This window comes from Pituophis catenifer, unplaced genomic scaffold (assembly GCF_029215685.1).
Source record: "Pituophis catenifer annectens isolate HBS135680 unplaced genomic scaffold, rPitCat1.0.hap2 SCAF_13, whole genome shotgun sequence".
Taxonomy (NCBI): domain Eukaryota; kingdom Metazoa; phylum Chordata; class Lepidosauria; order Squamata; family Colubridae; genus Pituophis; species Pituophis catenifer.
Window position 1 is genome coordinate 1782400 of NW_027256893.1, and position 17389 is coordinate 1799788.

The 17389-nt window shown below is 49.1% G+C and overlaps 1 protein-coding gene across 4 annotated transcripts in view; it reads left to right on the forward strand.

Annotated features, from left to right (window-relative positions):
* Positions 1-9642: 9642 nt before the first annotated feature.
* Positions 9643-17389, forward strand: part of KIFC3 (kinesin family member C3) — a 37704-nt gene continuing 29957 nt past the window's right edge. For 2 of the 4 annotated variants that reach the window (XM_070952921.1, XM_070952922.1), the window contains exons 1-3: positions 9643-10185; positions 15233-15432; positions 16930-16995. In XM_070952921.1, the coding sequence (XP_070809022.1) occupies positions 10173-10185; positions 15233-15432; positions 16930-16995 (279 nt within the window). In that variant the 5' untranslated portion in view covers positions 9643-10172. The remainder of the gene's footprint in view (positions 10186-15232; positions 15433-16929; positions 16996-17389) is intronic. The other 2 variants (XM_070952918.1, XM_070952919.1) reach the window with 2 other exon arrangements.

Below are 17389 nucleotides of genomic sequence, written 5' to 3' on the forward strand. Positions count from 1 at the left end.
GCTTAATCGGGAGACCCTATATACCTTTGCAGACAAAGGATCACGTGACTTCTTAATATCACTTTATAATGCCTTGGTAAACCCGCACTCGGATACGGCATCCAGTTTTGGTCACCGTGATACAAAAACGATGTTGAGACTCTAAAAAGAGTGCAGAGAAGAGCAACTGAGATGATTAGGTGGCTGGAGGTTAAAACGTATGAAGAACAGTTGCAGGAATTGGGTTTGTCTAGTCTAGTGAAAAGAAGGACCAGGGATAACCTGATAGCAATGTTCCAGTATTTGAGGGGTTGCCACAAAGAAGAGGGGGTCAACTTATTTTCCAGAAGGCAGAACAAGAAGCAATGGATGGAAACTAATCAAGGAGAGAACCAATCTAGGACTTGAGAACCATTAACCAGTGGAACCGCTTGCCTCCAGAAGTTGTGGGTGATTCATCACTGGAGGCTTTTAAGAAGAGACTGGACACCCATTTGTCTGAAATGGTGTAGGGTTTCCTGTTTGAGGAGTGGGTTGGATTAGAAGACCTTCAAGGTCCCTTGCAACTCTTTTATTCTGCAAGTTTGTTCCGCTGCGCTGAGAGACAAGATGAGCAAGAGTAGAACAACAAATGAAACAATCTTGTGGCCATTGCTCTGTGTGTGGGTACACATTCCAGTGTCAAGGCTAGGTTGGATCTTGAGTGCAGGAGGTTGGCTCTTCTTTGTCTCTCTGAGTTCACCTGGACGCTAACCTGGCTCTGACCTGGGATTTCAACTCCCAGAATTCCTCAGCCAGCTTTGCTGTAGGAGACCCGGCCAGACCTTTGCCAGTCTTGGGCCCCATTTGTCTGAGTCAAGAACCAAAGGCTTTTTGCTTGCATGTGATTTGGCCCACTCGATTGATGGTTAGGCCGCTTTCAGAGGGCAGAAATCTAGCACAGCTGCCAGACTGATTTCTCTTTGGTTGCTGCTAATGGTCTTCATTTTCTTGCAGAATTCTTGGGTTTCTGCCCAGGGGAGGATAAGGAAAAGGTTTTTTTCGACCAAGTTCTTGGAGCCCATTGGAGTATTTATTTGGAACATTCAGTCTTTCTTTGCTGATAAAATGCATGCAGCAAAAATTACTTCACTTACTTGTTGTGCCAGCTGCTTTTGCTGAGACTGCCAGTAAATGTGAAGGAATTCTCCCATCTTCCACAGACACAGCGATGGCCTCTGGGCAGGCACCATGGAGAGGAGGAGCAAAGGGCCGGGTAGCTGCTGGGGCTCTGGCAGGGCAGGGAGCCAGGTGCTGCATTTGGCAGGAGGAGGAAAACAAGAGGCCACTCAGTGATGAGAGAGGCTGTTTTTATCAAACATACCTCATGGCAGTGGGTACCTGGGGGTTGCCTTGAACAGCTGGAAGTTTAGGAGCTCCTCCCGGTCCAAACTACAGCAATTTAGTTACCAGGATGTATTTGCCAGGTAGCCCAAATCAAGACATTTAGAGAATGAGACTGGAGAAAGTAGTTGTGCTACCTTGAGGGGAAAAAACATATTTTTATTCCTAATTATGTATCTATTTGTTCCAAACATTTTATACCAGAAAGCTCAGAATCCAAGTAATAACAGAAATAGTTTTTGGCAAAGGATCTACAGAATTATTTCAGACAATGCCATAGTCAGTGTCTCCTGTGAGTCTCTGTGTTGTGTAGCTGGGTGGATCAGGGCTGCCTCTCTCTCCTGGAACCTCTCTCTTCCAGAAGAGCGGCTGTCTAACCCTCCCCCCATTTGAGGAATGCCAGATTTGTTTGCAGCCTGTAAATAACCTTTGTGCCCAGGTAGATTGCCCGTATATTGGCTCCGGATTTTATCTTCTAGTAGCTCTACCTCTTCAGTTCTCTGTTAATTGATTTCTTCCTTCCTTCCTTCCTTCCTTCCTTCCTTCCTTCCTTCCTTCCTTCCCTTTTTCCCTTTCCTTCCTGCCTTCCTTCCTTTTCAACTCTTTCCTTTCCCTCCCTCCCTCCCTGTCAAGCTCTAACTCTTGCCCTCTTCAGGAAGGCTTTTCTCCTCCAGAGTCCAGCCAGTTTCTCCAGGAACTTTCAAGTCACTTCCACCCACTGCAGGGAGACGGAACCAACCAAATGGTTCCGTCCCAGGCGCCTGATGGACCCTGAAAGGTTCCTGATGGAGCTGGGGCCATTTCCTGAGACTCTGGCTCACGACTCGACTGAGGACCTGGTGGTCGCCTGGGACAGGGCGGCTACTGGGGCCTTGGACCGCGTTGTGCCTTTGCGGCCTCTGACCCGATGCCGATCTCGTCTAGCTCCTTGGTTTTCCGAGGAGCTGAGAGAGATGAAGCGTTGGAAAAGATGCCTGGAGAGCGATTGGAGGACAAGCCGATCTGAATCTGACCGAACACAGGTTAGATCTTATATTAAGACCTACCTAGTGGCGATAAGAGCGGCGAAATCTAGCTACTTCTCCGCTCTTATTGCATCTGCAGAGAACCGCCCAGCTGCGCTGTTTAGGGTGACCCGCTCCCTACTTCAGGTGGGGGTACGGGAAGATCCCTTAAAGGGTCGAGCTGAGGATTTTGTACAATTCCTGCATGATAAAGTCGCTCAGATTCGGGAAGGCCTGGACTCCGATTGGGTAGATCCAGGAGAGGAGACGGGGGCAGGTCTTGAGAGCGTTATCTGGGAAGAGTTTGACTCTGTGGCTCCTGAGGACGTGGACAGGATTCTGGGCAAGCTTAACGCTGCTACATGTTTATTGGACCCGTGTCCCTCCTGGTTGGTACTGGCCTCCCGGGAGGTTACACGAGGCTGGCTCCAGGGGATTATAAATGCTTCTCTGAGTGAGGGTGTTTTTCCCGCCGCCTTGAAAGAGGCGGTTGTGAAGCCCCTCCTCAAGAAGCCTTCCCTGGACCCGGCTATATTATCAAATTATCGTCTAGTCTCCAATCTTCGCTTTGTTGCAAAGGTTGTTGAGAGTGTGGTGGCGCGACAACTACCCCGATACCTGGATGAAGTTGTCTATCTGGATCCGTTCCAGTCGGGCTTCAGGTCACGATACAGCATGGAAACGGCATTGGTCGCGTTGGTGGATGATCTCTGGAGGGCTCGGGACAGAGGTTGCTCCTCTATCCTGGTCCTATTAGATCTCTCAGCGGCTTTTGATACCATCGACCATGGTATCTTACTGCACCGGCTGGAGGGGTTAGGAATAGGGGGCACCGTGCTTCGGTGGTTCTCCTCCTTCCTCTCTGACCGTTCGCAGTTTGTGTTGGCAGGGGGGCAGAGGTCGACCTCGAGGCACCTTATTTGTGGGGTGCCGCAAGGGTCAGTCCTCTCACCCCTTCTGTTCAACATTTATGTAAAACCGCTAGGCGAGATCATCCGTGGTTTTGGGGTGAGTGTTCATCAGTATGCTGATGACACACAGCTATACATCTCCACCCCAGACCACCCCAATGATGCCCTTGCTGTGATGTCCCGTTGCCTGGAGGCCGTGCGGATCTGGATGGGGAGAAACAAGCTCAGACTCAACCCCTCCAAGACCGAGTGGCTGTGGCTTCCGGCGTCCCGGTATAGTCAGCTGGTACCATCACTGACAATAGGGGATGAGATCTTGCTCCCCACAGAGAGGGCCCGCAACTTGGGTGTCCTCCTGGATTCACGGTTATCTTTAGAAGATCATTTGACGGCCGTGGCTAGGGGTGCCTTTTATCAGGTTCGCCTGATCCGCCAGTTGCGTCCCTTTCTGGATCGGGACGCCTTGCGCACGGTCACTCATGCCCTAGTTACCTCCCGTATGGACTACTGTAATGCTCTCTACATGGGGCTCCCCTTGAAAAGCACCCGGAGGCTCCAACTGGTCCAGAATGTAGCTGCGCGGGTGATTATGGGCACAGCTCGTTACGCCCATGTAACACCTCTCCTACGCGAGCTGCACTGGCTCCCGGTGGTCTTCCGGGTGCGATTCAAGGTGTTAGTTATCACCTTTAAAGCGCTCCATGGCTTAGGACCTGGGTACCTACGAGACCGTCTTTTGCCACCAATAGCCTCCCACCGACCAGTTCGTTCTCACAGGGAGGGACTACTCAGGGTACCGTCAGTCAAATTATGTCGACTGGCGACTCCCAGGGGGAGGGCCTTCTCTGTGGGGGCTCCAACCCTTTGGAATGAACTGCCCCCAGAGATACGGACTATCCCTGATTTCCGTGCTTTCCGCCGTGCCCTCAAGACCCTGATGTTCCAACAGGCGGGGCTAAACATATGAACATGTGAATGATTTTTTAAATGTGATCTAATTCTGGGTTTTATTTAATTGACCAAACTAAGTAATAATTTTAATTAGCAATTTTATGATGTTTGTGTGTCTATATTTTTCTTGACTGTACACCGCCTTGAGTCCTACGGGAGAAAGGCTGTATAGAAAATAAATAAATAAATAAATAAATAAATAAATAAATAAATAAATAAATAAATAAATAAACTTTCCAAGTTCTGAAAGAGGACCCTCCCTCTGCCGGACCCCTCCTCTGATGAACTTACACCGGAGGCTCTGGCCCAGGGTTTCCTGGTGCAGCTCCTAGCAGGTTTTCTGGCTGTTTTACCAGGCTGTCCTGCTGTTCCCTTCCCTTGGTCCCGTTTGGGTTTGCCCTTTTTTTTTTTTAATTTGATTTATATGCTGCCCTTCTCCGGAGACTCAGGGCGGCTTACAATGCGTTAAGCAATAGCCTTCATCCTTTTGTATATTTATACAAAGTCAGCTTATTGCCCCCACAAACTGGGTCCTCAATTTACCCACCTTAGAAAGGATGGAAGGCTGAGTCAACCTTGAGCCTGGTGAGATTTGAACTTACACTAATTGCAGACAGCTGGTGTTAATCACAATGCTATCTGTCTGCTGAGCCACCAGGCCCTTGATGGTCCTCACCTCTTCCCGGGGCTCCTTTAAGGCCTAGGAGGAGAGGCCAGAGGGCCAGGGGCTTTGGGGCAACAGAGAGGGCTGTGGTTACAGGCTGCAGTTGCTGCAGTCTATTTTTAAGCTGCCACCAAGTGTTCTGTGTGTGGAGGTTCCTGTTCATTTGCTGTGGCTCTTTTTAAAAACCACCAGACTCCTTGTGGGGTAGCAGCAGGGAAGTCCCCCCCCCTTCCCAGGCACTTCACCTGCTTTCTAGTGAAGCCAACCTTAATCCGTTTGAGTTGGTTTTCAAAGGCTTGTTGACAGCTCCCTGGCTTGCCTTCCCTTCCTTTTGAGCCAGGGTTTCTGTGCTCCTCAGCTGATCCCACCAGCCATGGAAACAGCACTGGAACTGGCAGCAGCCAAGGAGCCTGCAGCATCTCTCCTCGTGGGCAGATTTTTTTGAATGGCCAGAGCTGGGATGAAGCAGGCTACAGCTCACAAAGGCCTCTGCTTTTACGTCATGGGATTTGTCGATAGGAAAAAGTGTGAATTGTTTACTACAACTGAAGCCCTGAATCGGCCTCAGTCAAAGCATTTGGGGGCTCATTTTGAGGAAAAGCAGTGCCGGGATAACTGGCGGGACCCACAGCTGGGTATTCCATCAGCAAGGCAGTCAAGTAAATGTGTGTGCATCAGGCTGACACAGATCGGCCACCATCCAGGGCTCCCTGCAGCCAAGTGGGGGCTGTATTGTCCAGTGGCGTATTCTGAGTACACAATAAGGTGCAGAATTGTGCAGAAAGCCTTGGGTGGGATCCAGCAGATCAACTTTCCTAGGTGGGATCTGTCGGCTCCTGTTGAAAGCCCCCCTTATTTCCAGGACCTCAGCAGGAGGCTTCCCCAGGCTCCCCTCCTTTAGAGCAGCTGGCCTCCCGAGGCACGGAGGGCTCCAGCTCTGGGTCTTTTGCAGGGCCTTTGAGGACCAATTTTGGGCAGAGCTGTTGGTGCTGGGAATCGCTCAGTAATATCATTTGTACTAAATGCAATCTTTATTCATTGTCATTGTGAACAGACTGGAGTCCCTTGCATTGAGTGTTAAATGAGTCCCACAGATACATCTTTCATTCTCCTCACCCATCAACCACACCCTTTGCTGCTCAGGTGTGACATTGACTTTTTGAATCTTTTTCTTGCCCTCTCGGGTCCATTCCGTTGCCAGATTTTGTCTTGTCATTACACAAACTCTGCTTTTTTCTGATCTTTCTTCAGTCCAACTCTTGCCTCTAAATGTGCCACAACCTCAGGATGCAAAGTTTGTTTGCCTCTCTTGAGCTGAAGTCCTTTAGTGCCTTCCTGGGCATTGCTGTGCCTTGCACAAACTTGCTCTGCCCAACATTGTGACACATCCTGGATGGCTCCTCCGTCTCTGTCGTCCTCAGCTCTGCAACATGTGAGTTGACTCTGCCTTTTTTACTAGGCTGCCATCCAAAACATCTCTTTTTGGCCTCCTGCCAAGTTCACCTTTGATGTAGACCAGCAATTCCTGGACTACAATGATAGATAACCCAAATATGCCAGATTATTTAGGCTTCTATTTCTCCCCTTCAGTTGTTTCTCTAACTTAAAGGATCCATGTGCAACGATTGTATTGTATAAATCATAACGCCAACCATGTGATAGCAGAAAGGTGAGAAATAGGGCAAGAATAATAGAATGGAACAATTAGAAAGGAGCTTCTCACCTTACCGGATTGTTATGGGAAAATAGGAAGCAGGAGGAGTGTTAGGTATGTTCACTGCTTTGAGTTATTTATAATTATTACTTATTAAAATGATTATTTATTTTGTTTTACTTATTTGGGAACTCAAAATCACCTCAGACAGGCAGGTATCCTTGTGTGACACTATCCACAGCTAGCTGAAGGAGCTTGGCACGCTTTTGCTGACTGACTGACTGATTTTATTAAAAGGCCTGTTTTCATGAGCTGCAGCTTCCTTCTTCAGGTGCAGCTCACCAAAGAAAATGTGTGAGTTATGACTGATTTTTTCCTAACTGCTCACTTCATAGTGAATCAGTGTGCCTTGAGTACGTGGTTCTACTCTTGAATTATTCTTGCTCTTCTAAGTATGTGATAAAGTATTTCTCTGTCTAACTGTTTTAGGCTGAAGGGTTAGGGATTTAGAACTGTGGGAAATCCCAAAGTGGAAGAGGCTGTGAGCCACTTTTAAATATTAATATGGTAAACGTAATATGGCTACACTGGGTTAGAGAACATTTATCTTTGATGAGATTTAATCAGAGCAACTAAGGGTAGTTTATTTTAAACTACTGCTAAGCAAACTTTAAGGAAAGAAGGATTTGCTCCTACATGACTTGAAGAGTCTTTTCTGAAATTGCAGTTTTGTGGTTGCTTGTTCATTTTCTGTAAGGCGCTGTGAGAAAGACCTTGAGAAGCTGGGCCAAGAGACGCTGCCCACGAAAGGGGCAGATAAGAGACAGCTGAGCCTGCAGCTGGACAATGGGCAGGCGAGAGGCTCCAGGGGGACGCTCCTTAAGTTCTCGGACTGCAAAAAGGACGGTGGGAGAAGTGTACTTTTACATTTCACATCTCACATTTAAGGCTCCCAAGATTCTGTTAATGTAGCCTTATAATAAAGCATCAATTAGATCATCTGGTGGTGTTTCTTGTCTGGTCTGGAAATCTGATCTTTGCTGCCAGTGATGCTTAGGGAGCTTTCCAGAAATGTAGCCTCGGCATTGTCATTTGGGGGGGAATCTGACCAGTTGCCATTCTGTGAGCAGGAGACAGCTGATGAGTTTTCCAGAACACAGTTGCAGCCCGATATTCACAATACCCTGCAGTTACATGCTTTAAAATTGCAATTTGTTCATTGGCTTTCATTAATTCAACGGAAGGTTGGAGGAATACTCAGATTTGAATATTTTATTTGTTTACGTCTCACATTTAAGGCTAGCAGTGGGAAAACCAGAGTTCTGGCCCTCTCTTAGGCACGGAAGCTGGCTGGGTGCCAGTCACTTTCTCTCCGCCCTAGGAAGAAGGTATTGGCAAGCTACTTGTGCAAAGATTGGCAAGCTTCTCCCCTGGGCCCCCCTGGAAAAACTGGTGTCGCATTGTCTGTCTTCTCATCCTCTGGAATGATGCCAATTTTAGGAACAGGTGGCCTATTTTGCTATGAGTTGAGTGGCTGTAGAAATTGAATAAATAGATAAATAAAAATCTCAGTCTGGAATCCTTTACAAAGTCTCAGGTAGAGGCCCTCAGGACTGGTGATTGATTCGTGTGTTGCGGCCTCTCAAGATGTCCCAGATTATCTTCCCTGGTTGCCTCTTTAGGTCTCCCAGAAAGTCACTGCTGGCCCAGTTAACTGCCTCTGCCCACCCCTCCCCAATAAAGGCAGGTGCCTTCGGTTTCTCTGCTGTCTCTGCCTTGAAGGCCTCTTTGCTCCTCTTCATTTCAGCTGCTTCTCTGCTTCAAGCAGATTTAAAGGAATTCTGCTGTTTGGAACTTCGGGCTTCCCCTTGATCTTTTTTGCCACCTACCATCATCCTTGCAGCAGGCCTTCCTGCTCTTTCTTTTTGGGCAACCCCGAACCACTGCACACTTTTCCTGGCAGTTTGGCCTCTGTTGACTCTTCCCACTTCCGGAATGCACCTTCCTCCTCAGCCTTTTCTGGCTTTGCTAGAAGGCCCTGCTGACCCCCTCCTTTCTTACATCCTGGAAAGCGCTGTATGGGCCTCAGTTCTTGTGGTTTTACTTAATCTCTTGGCACCTGCAAGAATTTGGCAATTGAAGGGATCCTAAATTGACAAATATCTGTTGGAACTGATTGGGAGGAAAACATCCTGTGAATTGAGGTGATGGTATTTTCCACTGATTAACAAGGAGCTGTTTAAACTGAAAAAAAATGAACTTCATTGCACTTCACTTTGCCTTGTTCTTTTAAAAAGTACTTTCAGAAAAGTGAACCTGTCTAAACAGCCATTCTTGGGGGTGGGTGGGGGGTATTAGCACCGTAGGAATGACTTCAGGTTGTTTGCAGAACATGGAAGTTCCTGTGATTGAGGAACGTGGCTCTCCTCCATCAGTTCTCAGCTGGTCATTCAGGGCCTTTCAGGAATTGGGTCCTGCTGAAGCTGGTACTGGGACCACCGAGCAGCCCATTTTATGGATGCCAAACAGTTGGGGCCACCTGAGCTGCTCTTGTCAGCTAGAGAGGCACCCTCCATCAGCCAGCTGTTTCCACCTTCAGCCACATTACCTGCCAGCCAGGAAGAAGGGTGAAAATTGGAGGAATTTGCCAAAGAACCAAATTGTTTCAAGGGCTGCAGAGCGTCCTGAGCCTTGTGAATGGCATCTGGGGAGATCCTGAGGTCAGTGGCCTCTAAGAAGGAAAAGCCACTGGGAGAAGGGCTGTGTGAGACATCACCGAGTATCTCTCGATAGGTGAATGTTGGATGGATGTTTCTTGGTTTATGAGCCCAGAATGACTTCCTTCCATAGGGAAGGCCTGCGGTGCAGCTGAACTGGCCTTCACCTCCCCTCCCCTCTCCTGGGATTTACAGTTTCCTATTGCTATAAAGTCTGTCCTGGTTTGTCAGAGCTGTTGGACATCCATGAATGGCCTTAAATAACCAGCTGGGCAGGAAATGCCTCTTGGTGCTACTCCTTGGCGTTGGCAGGAGGGAATGGCCAGCGGTGCCCTTCTCTCAGATCCCTGCTTCCCCCTAGCTGGGATGCCAAGGGGGGTTGCTGCAGGTGTTGAGAGGTTGCTTTTCAGAAAAACCTGGTGTGTGTGTGTGTGTGTTTCAAGCATTCTGTTCTTGAGGTGAACGGGAGGAAACAACAACTTGGCCCTGGCAGACTCCTCCAGGGTGCCTGCAGCCAAGAGAAACGCTCTGCCCACAACTCAGATGCTTGCATGTTGAACAGCTGACTGGGAAGAGACTCGGGGAGCCATTGCAAAGTCCGTGACTTGAAGCACAGGCTCACAACAATGCTTGAATTACTCTCCAGAATCAGGAACTTCTCCTTCCTGACTTGTGTAAGGCTCCAAGGGGAAAAAGCGCTTCATTTCCACAGCGTTTCTCTTGGCTGTGACAAAACGGTGAGTCAGAAGAGGTTCCACCTTCAGCTGAGGATTTCTGTTTTGCCAGCAGCTCCACAAAGGTGTGCAAAACCAGCTGACAGACGAAGATTGAGGGCCACCTTGGCAGCCACAGAAACGCTGGACCGGCAGCTGCAGCATCCCAGAGTGGAAAGCTGAAGACAGGAGGAACATGGAGAACACAGGTACTGAGATGTGACTAATGGATGTTCCCAAACCTTTCAAGTTGCTGCTGGAGGTTCTGGGGGAGGGGGGAATCGGAAGCCTGCTCTCTAGCATCTCCAGAGGGTTAAGACTAATTTGGCCTTTGGAGTCCTTTGCAGCAACTCAGGACTGGCGTGGCTTTTGGTGAAGAGAGGTTTTAGATGTGGGGAATATCTTGTTGCCCCGAGTTTCATGCATTGGAAGCATCCCTCCACTGGTTGAGATCCAGTGCTTTCCCAGCCCTCCAGTTTGTTGCTTATTGTTGCTTGTTTCAGCATCTTTTCTGCTTTTCCAGAATGTATTGAAAGCCCTCTTGGCTCTCCCGTCTCCCACTCTTCCACCTAGAGCAAAATTGGATGTGGGCTGTCCACGGGATTGGTAAAAAAAAAATGGTGGCTATGTGACCAGTGCTTGTTTTTTTACATGCAACACCGCTTTGGTCGCACTGTTGTGGTTGCCGTCTTGACTTTTTTCACCAAATTCTGCAGGTGTCCTGGATATACCGTAGCCCCAGGTGTTAATCCCCATTATAGCAATAGTGATAGCACTTAGACTTATATACCGCTTCGTAGTGCTTTTACAGCCCTTTCTAAGCAGTTTACAGAGTCAGCCTATTGCCACCAACAATCTGGGTCCTCATTTTGCCCACCTTGGAAGGATGGAAGGCTGAGTCAACCTTGAGCCTGGTGAGAATCGAACTGCTGGCAGTCAGCTGAAGTAGCCTGCAGTACTGCACTTTAACCATTGTGCCACCTCGGCTCTTTATCCACCCTGAACGTGGCCTTCAAGCTGCCTTGGCAAGACTGAATGGCCCCAGGGAGATTCTTAAGATCCCCTCCTGGAGGAGAGCCACCTTCGCCTACCACACCCTGCTGAGTTTGGTAAATAAAAAGGAAATAAATTGGGTTCGGTTTTCTCCTTGCAAACATGTCGTTACCAAAGTAGGCAACCTAGAAAAAGGGGCAGCACTTCAGTTGTGTGGTTTGGTTTTCTTAACCTCCCTCTGGAGTCCGTGAAGCCCGCAGAGACAGGCTGGAAGGGCAGCCGAAAGGAAGGCAGGCAAGCAGCCTTTGGATGGGCGCCATGGGGGATACTCCACAGGCAGGCATCCTCCCTGGCTTCCCACCGTCCCCCTCCCCAGGGCTCCCTGGGAAAGCAGGGCCAGTCATTCTGGCTCCTGGCTAGAGATGCCAGCCAGAGGGTCCCTCGCCCCTTCCTGCCCACAGCTCTGGCAGGATCCCTTTGCTGCTCTCAGCCCTGGTTTCCTGTGCCTTGGCTGGCCCCTCCGTCGGCTGTCAGAGTAGCATCGATGGGGTCTTCTTGCTCATTTGCCAGACAGGGAGGTCTGCAGGTTGCTTCTTGCTCTGCTGTTCAGAGCCAGCTTGGGCTTGTCGAGGTCTGTCCGGGGGAGGAGGAGGCAGCAGCCCCGAGTTGGTTCTGGCTTGCAGGCTGCGACAAGCCTCTTTTTTCCTACTCCGGGGCTTCACAGCCAGGTGAGCCAGTGAAGGAAGCCCTCGATGTGCAGAGACGTCTCCTGAAAGCAGGCTGGGGAAGCGTCGGAAGAAGCACCTCTAGTGAGCAGAGGGCCAGGGGAGACTTAGGGAGCCACGGCTCCGTCTGGCAGCAGGAACGGAGATCTGTAAGCGGCGGAGCTGCTCCAATCAGCTGGGCCTGGCATGATTTTCCCTTGGTGGAAGAGGTTGCTAGGAGATTTAAAGGAGGAGGACCAGGCTGGAAGCCCCTGCCTCATCTGGGGGGTCATTGGGGGGTCCTCGTGCAGCAAAACCCAGGATGGCTGCCGGTCTTCCTCAGGACTTTAAAGCTCCCCATGATACAAACCTTGCATGAGGGATTCTGTGCAGTTGCGTGGCTTGCGCAGGCGGCTTGCTGTGGGCCCGTGGCAGATGCACCTGCCGTTCTGCTGTTAGAGGGCTCGTTTTGCCCCCCCTCGCCCCCCCCATCAGCTGCCTCAGGCCGTGAAGAGCAGAGGAGAAATTGAAAGCCTCCCCAGCATTAAGGTTTGTGGGAAATACTGAGACGGCTCCTCTCAACAAGGGGCGGAAAGCCTGAGGGGGGGGGGAATCTGATTTTCAGCAAGCAGGTGACACCTGCTGCTTGACATGTGCCACGCTGTGCGGTTGTGAGTACCCTGCTCTTTTCCTTCTAGTAAAATCACCTGGGTGTGAGATTTATAAGGAGGACATGGATAATTGGAAGCAAGGCGCACAATTAAGTGGTGAGGAATGGGGAAGGACAGGATTTACATTCTGGGTGTTTTTAACAAGATGATGAGTACTTGCTTCTGAAAGAGTTTGTTTTAGTCAGTAGCAAGCCACTTACTGCTATTTTAGACGAGAATTTGGAAGAGTAGAAATCCATAATGCCATTTGGATCTATACGTTGCTTGGATAGTAGAATGAGTTCCCACGGTCCCAGATCCGGTGAACTGCTCAGGAGGTTCCTAGTTCTCTTCGGATGCTGCAGCTGTGTTAGGAGCCAGGAGGAGGGCTGGGGATCTCTTGTCCATCAGCTGCATGGAGTGTGTAGTGGAGAAGCAATGAATGACAAGCGAATTTTGCTGCTTATCGGTTTTCTGCTTGTATGGCTGTGATTGTATCTCAAGTTGTAGATACATAACTTTGGAATACAGATGGTTGTTAGCCTCAGTTGGAGGCTGAGGGTAAACTGAATTGTGTTTAGCATAAAAGTGGTGCTGATTCTATAATTATAAACATCTAAGATACATTAACATTTCAAATTTGACTTAAACAAATGCATTTGGAGGATAGTGCCAAAAATGATGGTCACTCCCAGCCGCCCTGCTCCTCATTGATGGCTTCCCAAGAACCTTTTCCCTCTCTGCCCCCCCCCCCCCCATGGCCCCTTTTCCTGGGCTCTCTGGGACTTAGTTCCCAACTCGCACTAGACGATTTCGTTGGAAGAGCAACGTCAGTTTCACCACTTCTGCAGCAGCAGATTTTTTGCAAATCGCAAATTTTAGAAGCTCAACTACTCTCTCTCTCTCTCTCTCTCTCCCTCTCCCTCTCCCTCTCCCTCTCCTTCCCGTTCAATTGACTTTTCTGCACTTCAACTGATTTTAATCCTGAACTTAACAAATGAGCAGAGTCACTTATAAGTTCAGGTTCCTTAAGTAATTCTAGTTGCCTTTCCTGCTGGCTGCAGAGAAGGCAGGGGGAAAAAACAGCTTTCTGTGGGGTTGGGACCTTTGGAGGAAAGTCTTGCAAAGAGGCTCCTTTGGTCAACCACAGCATCTTCCTGCAGAAAAGGACCCTGTTCCTTCTTTCCCCTCCCTCCTTCCTCAGTCTCTCTGTCAAGGCCAAGGTAGCCCAGGCTATTTGCAATGCAGTGAGCACAGGGGCACTGACATTATCCTGGCTCTGGCGCTTCCGAGAATCCGAGATAATCTTGGGGCTGTTTGAAGTGTCCCTTCAAGCCATGTTTTCCTGCAGGTTTAAGAGGCTGAGGAAACAAACTGTGAAATCCCTCCTCCCCCATTTCAAGGTAGTGTCTGGAGCGGATGGGGGTCCACAGAAGAACCGTTGTGCTGCGGAGCCAGGCTAAATACTGGGGTTGCAAGAAGCACATCCCATGTCGTGAATGGAAGAAGCCTCACCGAAACCTTTCCTGCTCTGCCAACTGGTTTTAGCACAGGGAACCCCTTCTGGGAGAACATTTCTGGGTTGCTCACCAGCTGGCTGTTTGTCAGGGAGGTTTTCCTATTTGTTGGCTATCGGCTGTTCTCATCTTATTTATCTCAAATTCCCACTAAGGCACTCTAGGCCAGGGGGCTGGATCAGGTCTGCGGGGTGCTTAGATCTGGCCCATGGGGCCGCCCTAGAAACAGCAAAGGACTGGCCTGCGGTGCCTCTGGCAGTGAAAACAGAGCTCCGGAGGATTGCATGCGGCCCTCCCAAGCTCTGTTTTCAGCTGCGATGGCCTCTTGCCGCCCTCTGCCAGAGAAAGCGTAGCTCGGGGGGGCCGCGCGCAACACCCCTCGGGAGCCCGCTTTTGCTGGCAGAGCAATCGGGCCACCAGAGATGCCCCTGACACGAGTGACATCTAGCCCCCAAGGTCAGACACCACCCTAATGTGGCCCTCACTGGAATTGGGTTTAAGACCCTGCTGTAGGGTCTTCTGTGTCTTAAAATCCAGAATTCTGCTTTAGTGTTCTTTTTCTCTCTCTCACTTTTGGGGACAGGAATGGCTGTGGGCTAGGAGGGCAGACACAAAGGCTTATCTCCACTTGTGTGGTTGTTGTGTGCATCCCGCTGCAAGTATTCCATTTGGGAGTTTGAGGAAGCCTTTCTGATGCTCCCTTTCTGTGTCTTTTGTGTTATTTTATGTCCCTCTCAGATCACGGTGCTGCGTTTGGAAACTTGTATTTTTGTACTCTTGATTAATCAGATGTCCTGTGTCCTTGTTTTGTGGTTTGATAACAGATTGAATTATTCAAGTTTCTCTCTAACACACTTGTGTTTACAAATTGGAGTAGCTACATTGATTGTGAGGTGAAAGACAAACAGGAATGTTGATCCAGCAATTGCTAAATTACGGCCAAAGGATAAGATTCAAATTCTGTTCACTTGAAGTCAACATTTAATTTTTTTTAATAAAATGATTTGATCTGATGAAGAAAACAAACGGAATTTCAGAGAAAGTCAGAAAAGCTTGAATCCGCCTCTGGCAGCATCCCAAACAAATACGTAAATGTAATATTTTTTTCAGTTCCCTTCACTTGTTCCAGGCAGGCTGGGCCTTCTTGGCTCAGGTGGGTCGGGCAGCTCACCCCCCCCCCATCTCCTGGCAGCAGCAAGAAAACCCCTCTCATCCTCTAAGAGGGGACTGTTGTTGCTGTGCCCCCTCCCCGGATCTTCTGTTGGGGCCCTTGCTTCAGTGAAGGCCGCTTTCTGCCTGCTGCCCTTCCTGATGTCACTTCTGGCCCTGAGGCTGCTGACCAGGCTGGCCGCTGCTCTGGAGGGCTCTGCTCAATTCCCTCTTTTCTGGCAGGAGGAAGAGTCTTTGGTGGGAAGCGGAGCAACTTTCCCGGTGGCCCCCATCGTCTACCGGTGGTGCAGAAGCTGGTGGAGTCCTGCGCTCAACTGCAGGAGGAGAAGCTGCAGCTGCAGCAACAGTTATTGCTGCTGCAGGAGAAAGTTGCCGTGCGAGAGAGCAGCCTCGTCCCTCAGGCTGCGCAGCTGCAGAACAAGGTACTTTCAGAGGAGAAATCCGGACGACTTTGGTGCCCTTTGCCGGCATCCCTGACCAGCCCTCCTTTCTCCCCACCTCCTCCCTCATATGCTTCCCCCATGGCTGGAGAGGACCGGAGGAGTCTTGCCTCCCACCTTTCTGCCCCATCCTAGTATCTCCTGCACCCTCCTCCTCTTCGCCTTCTCTGTGGCTCAACATCACTCGGATGGTTGTGTGAGTCTAACACCCAAAGGCTGTGTTTGTACAATATGCTTAATCATCATGACCAAAGGCAAAACACCTGCATTTGTGTAATATGTCGAGCTTGTTTCATTTTAACATGGCATATTATCCAAAACCACATTGAAAACAATGAATGAATGAATGAATGAATGAATGAATGAATGAATGAATAAATAAATAAATAAATAAATGCAACTAAGAAATGGGAGGGGGGAGTAAAAGAAAATCACGCCCAAAATGTGTAGTGAAAATTTGCATAGAGCTTTGGAACTTCTACACCATGTTTCTACATGTGCCTTCCTGATTCAGAGTGCTAAGTCAGTCTCTCTCCCTCTCCCTCTCTTTCCTTCTCCTTCCCTCCCTCCCTCTCTCTAAAACAATTCCAGCTTGCCAGCATGCCTACATGTTTAATTGGCACATAATTGTGTCCCTTTTGGTTAATCTGCAGCTCCAGACAGATAGGAACGTCCAGAGCACACGTAGGTTGAGTCTTATAGCCCAGAAAGGGAACTTGAGTTAGCTCAATTCCAGCCGTGGCTTGAAGAGAAATGGCCCTTTGGATCTGCAGCTGGCCTCGGTTGCAGGAAACGATCTTAAGTGCTTAGAAAATGCCAAACGGTGTGAAACTGCCTTCCCTGCAAAGGAGTTTCAGCTTTCCCCCCAATGCCTTTCCCAGGCCAGGCAAAGAAGATCTGTCATCTCCTGCTTTCAGCCTCACTGTTTGCATGAAACTTTCTCAGCACTTTGATACTCTCTGTGGGCTTGGCTTGTTCCTTATTGCGCAGGATCTTATGACTCTGCTACAGATGGAAAGATGTGGAAAGATTCCCCTTTACTCAGTTTCTGGTGAAACCCAGTTGTGTGTTCATCTGGGCTTCCCGTTCTTTTAATAAACACTGGAAGAGTTGCTCTCATGGCTGACCTCACAGTGCACGGCGCCCTTTGCCAGCTGGGTATTCAAGACGGGCATTTCCACGCTTCCGTCCGTCTTTCCTCTTGGCTCACCAAGGAATTGGCAGCTGCTGCTTAAGATGACTTTTGCAAGAGGCTGGCTGGCAGAATTCATGAGTCTGATGTTTGAGATAAGCCAGTAGAATTAAAAAACTGGAGCTGAGAGACCAGAGCCAAACTTCAAACAACTGAGCAACTTGTAAAGCAGAAGTTGGCAGGTGGAATTTAACTTAGCATTTCCATGTGTAATAAGTTAATAAAATAAATAAGCTCCTTGGGTAATAAATGAATGTTGTATTTCAGTCCCTCTTTTGTATTGGCAGACAGAAAGCCTGAAGGACAGACTCCCAAAGCCAGCTCAAGAGATGAATAGGCTTCATTCCACGCTGGTGAGTTGGGGGGCTTCTCTCTTGGTTCCAGTCAGGACTTCCAAGGTCAGCATCAGTCAAATTCCACTTATGTGTATGATGCAGCCTTAAATAAGGGAAGGAATCCCAGATGGTGTGTCCAGTAGTTTTCTCAAACTCGCTGCAGGGTTGGACTTTGGTACTAGTTTGACAACCCCAACAGTTGTCATTAGCTAACTGACCATTGCATTTGTGTGCCAAAGCTTCCAAAGAGCGATGTGTCTTATGGGAAGTGCAGCACACTGAATTGCTAACCTTGTGTTATTTCTGAAACTCACAAAACCTGGTTTGAAACAGCCACATCCTACTCAAATTTAGGCAGATGTGTCTGCGTCAGTGCCAGCCTTCTATCCTTGCGCTGGTCTTTCGAGGAACA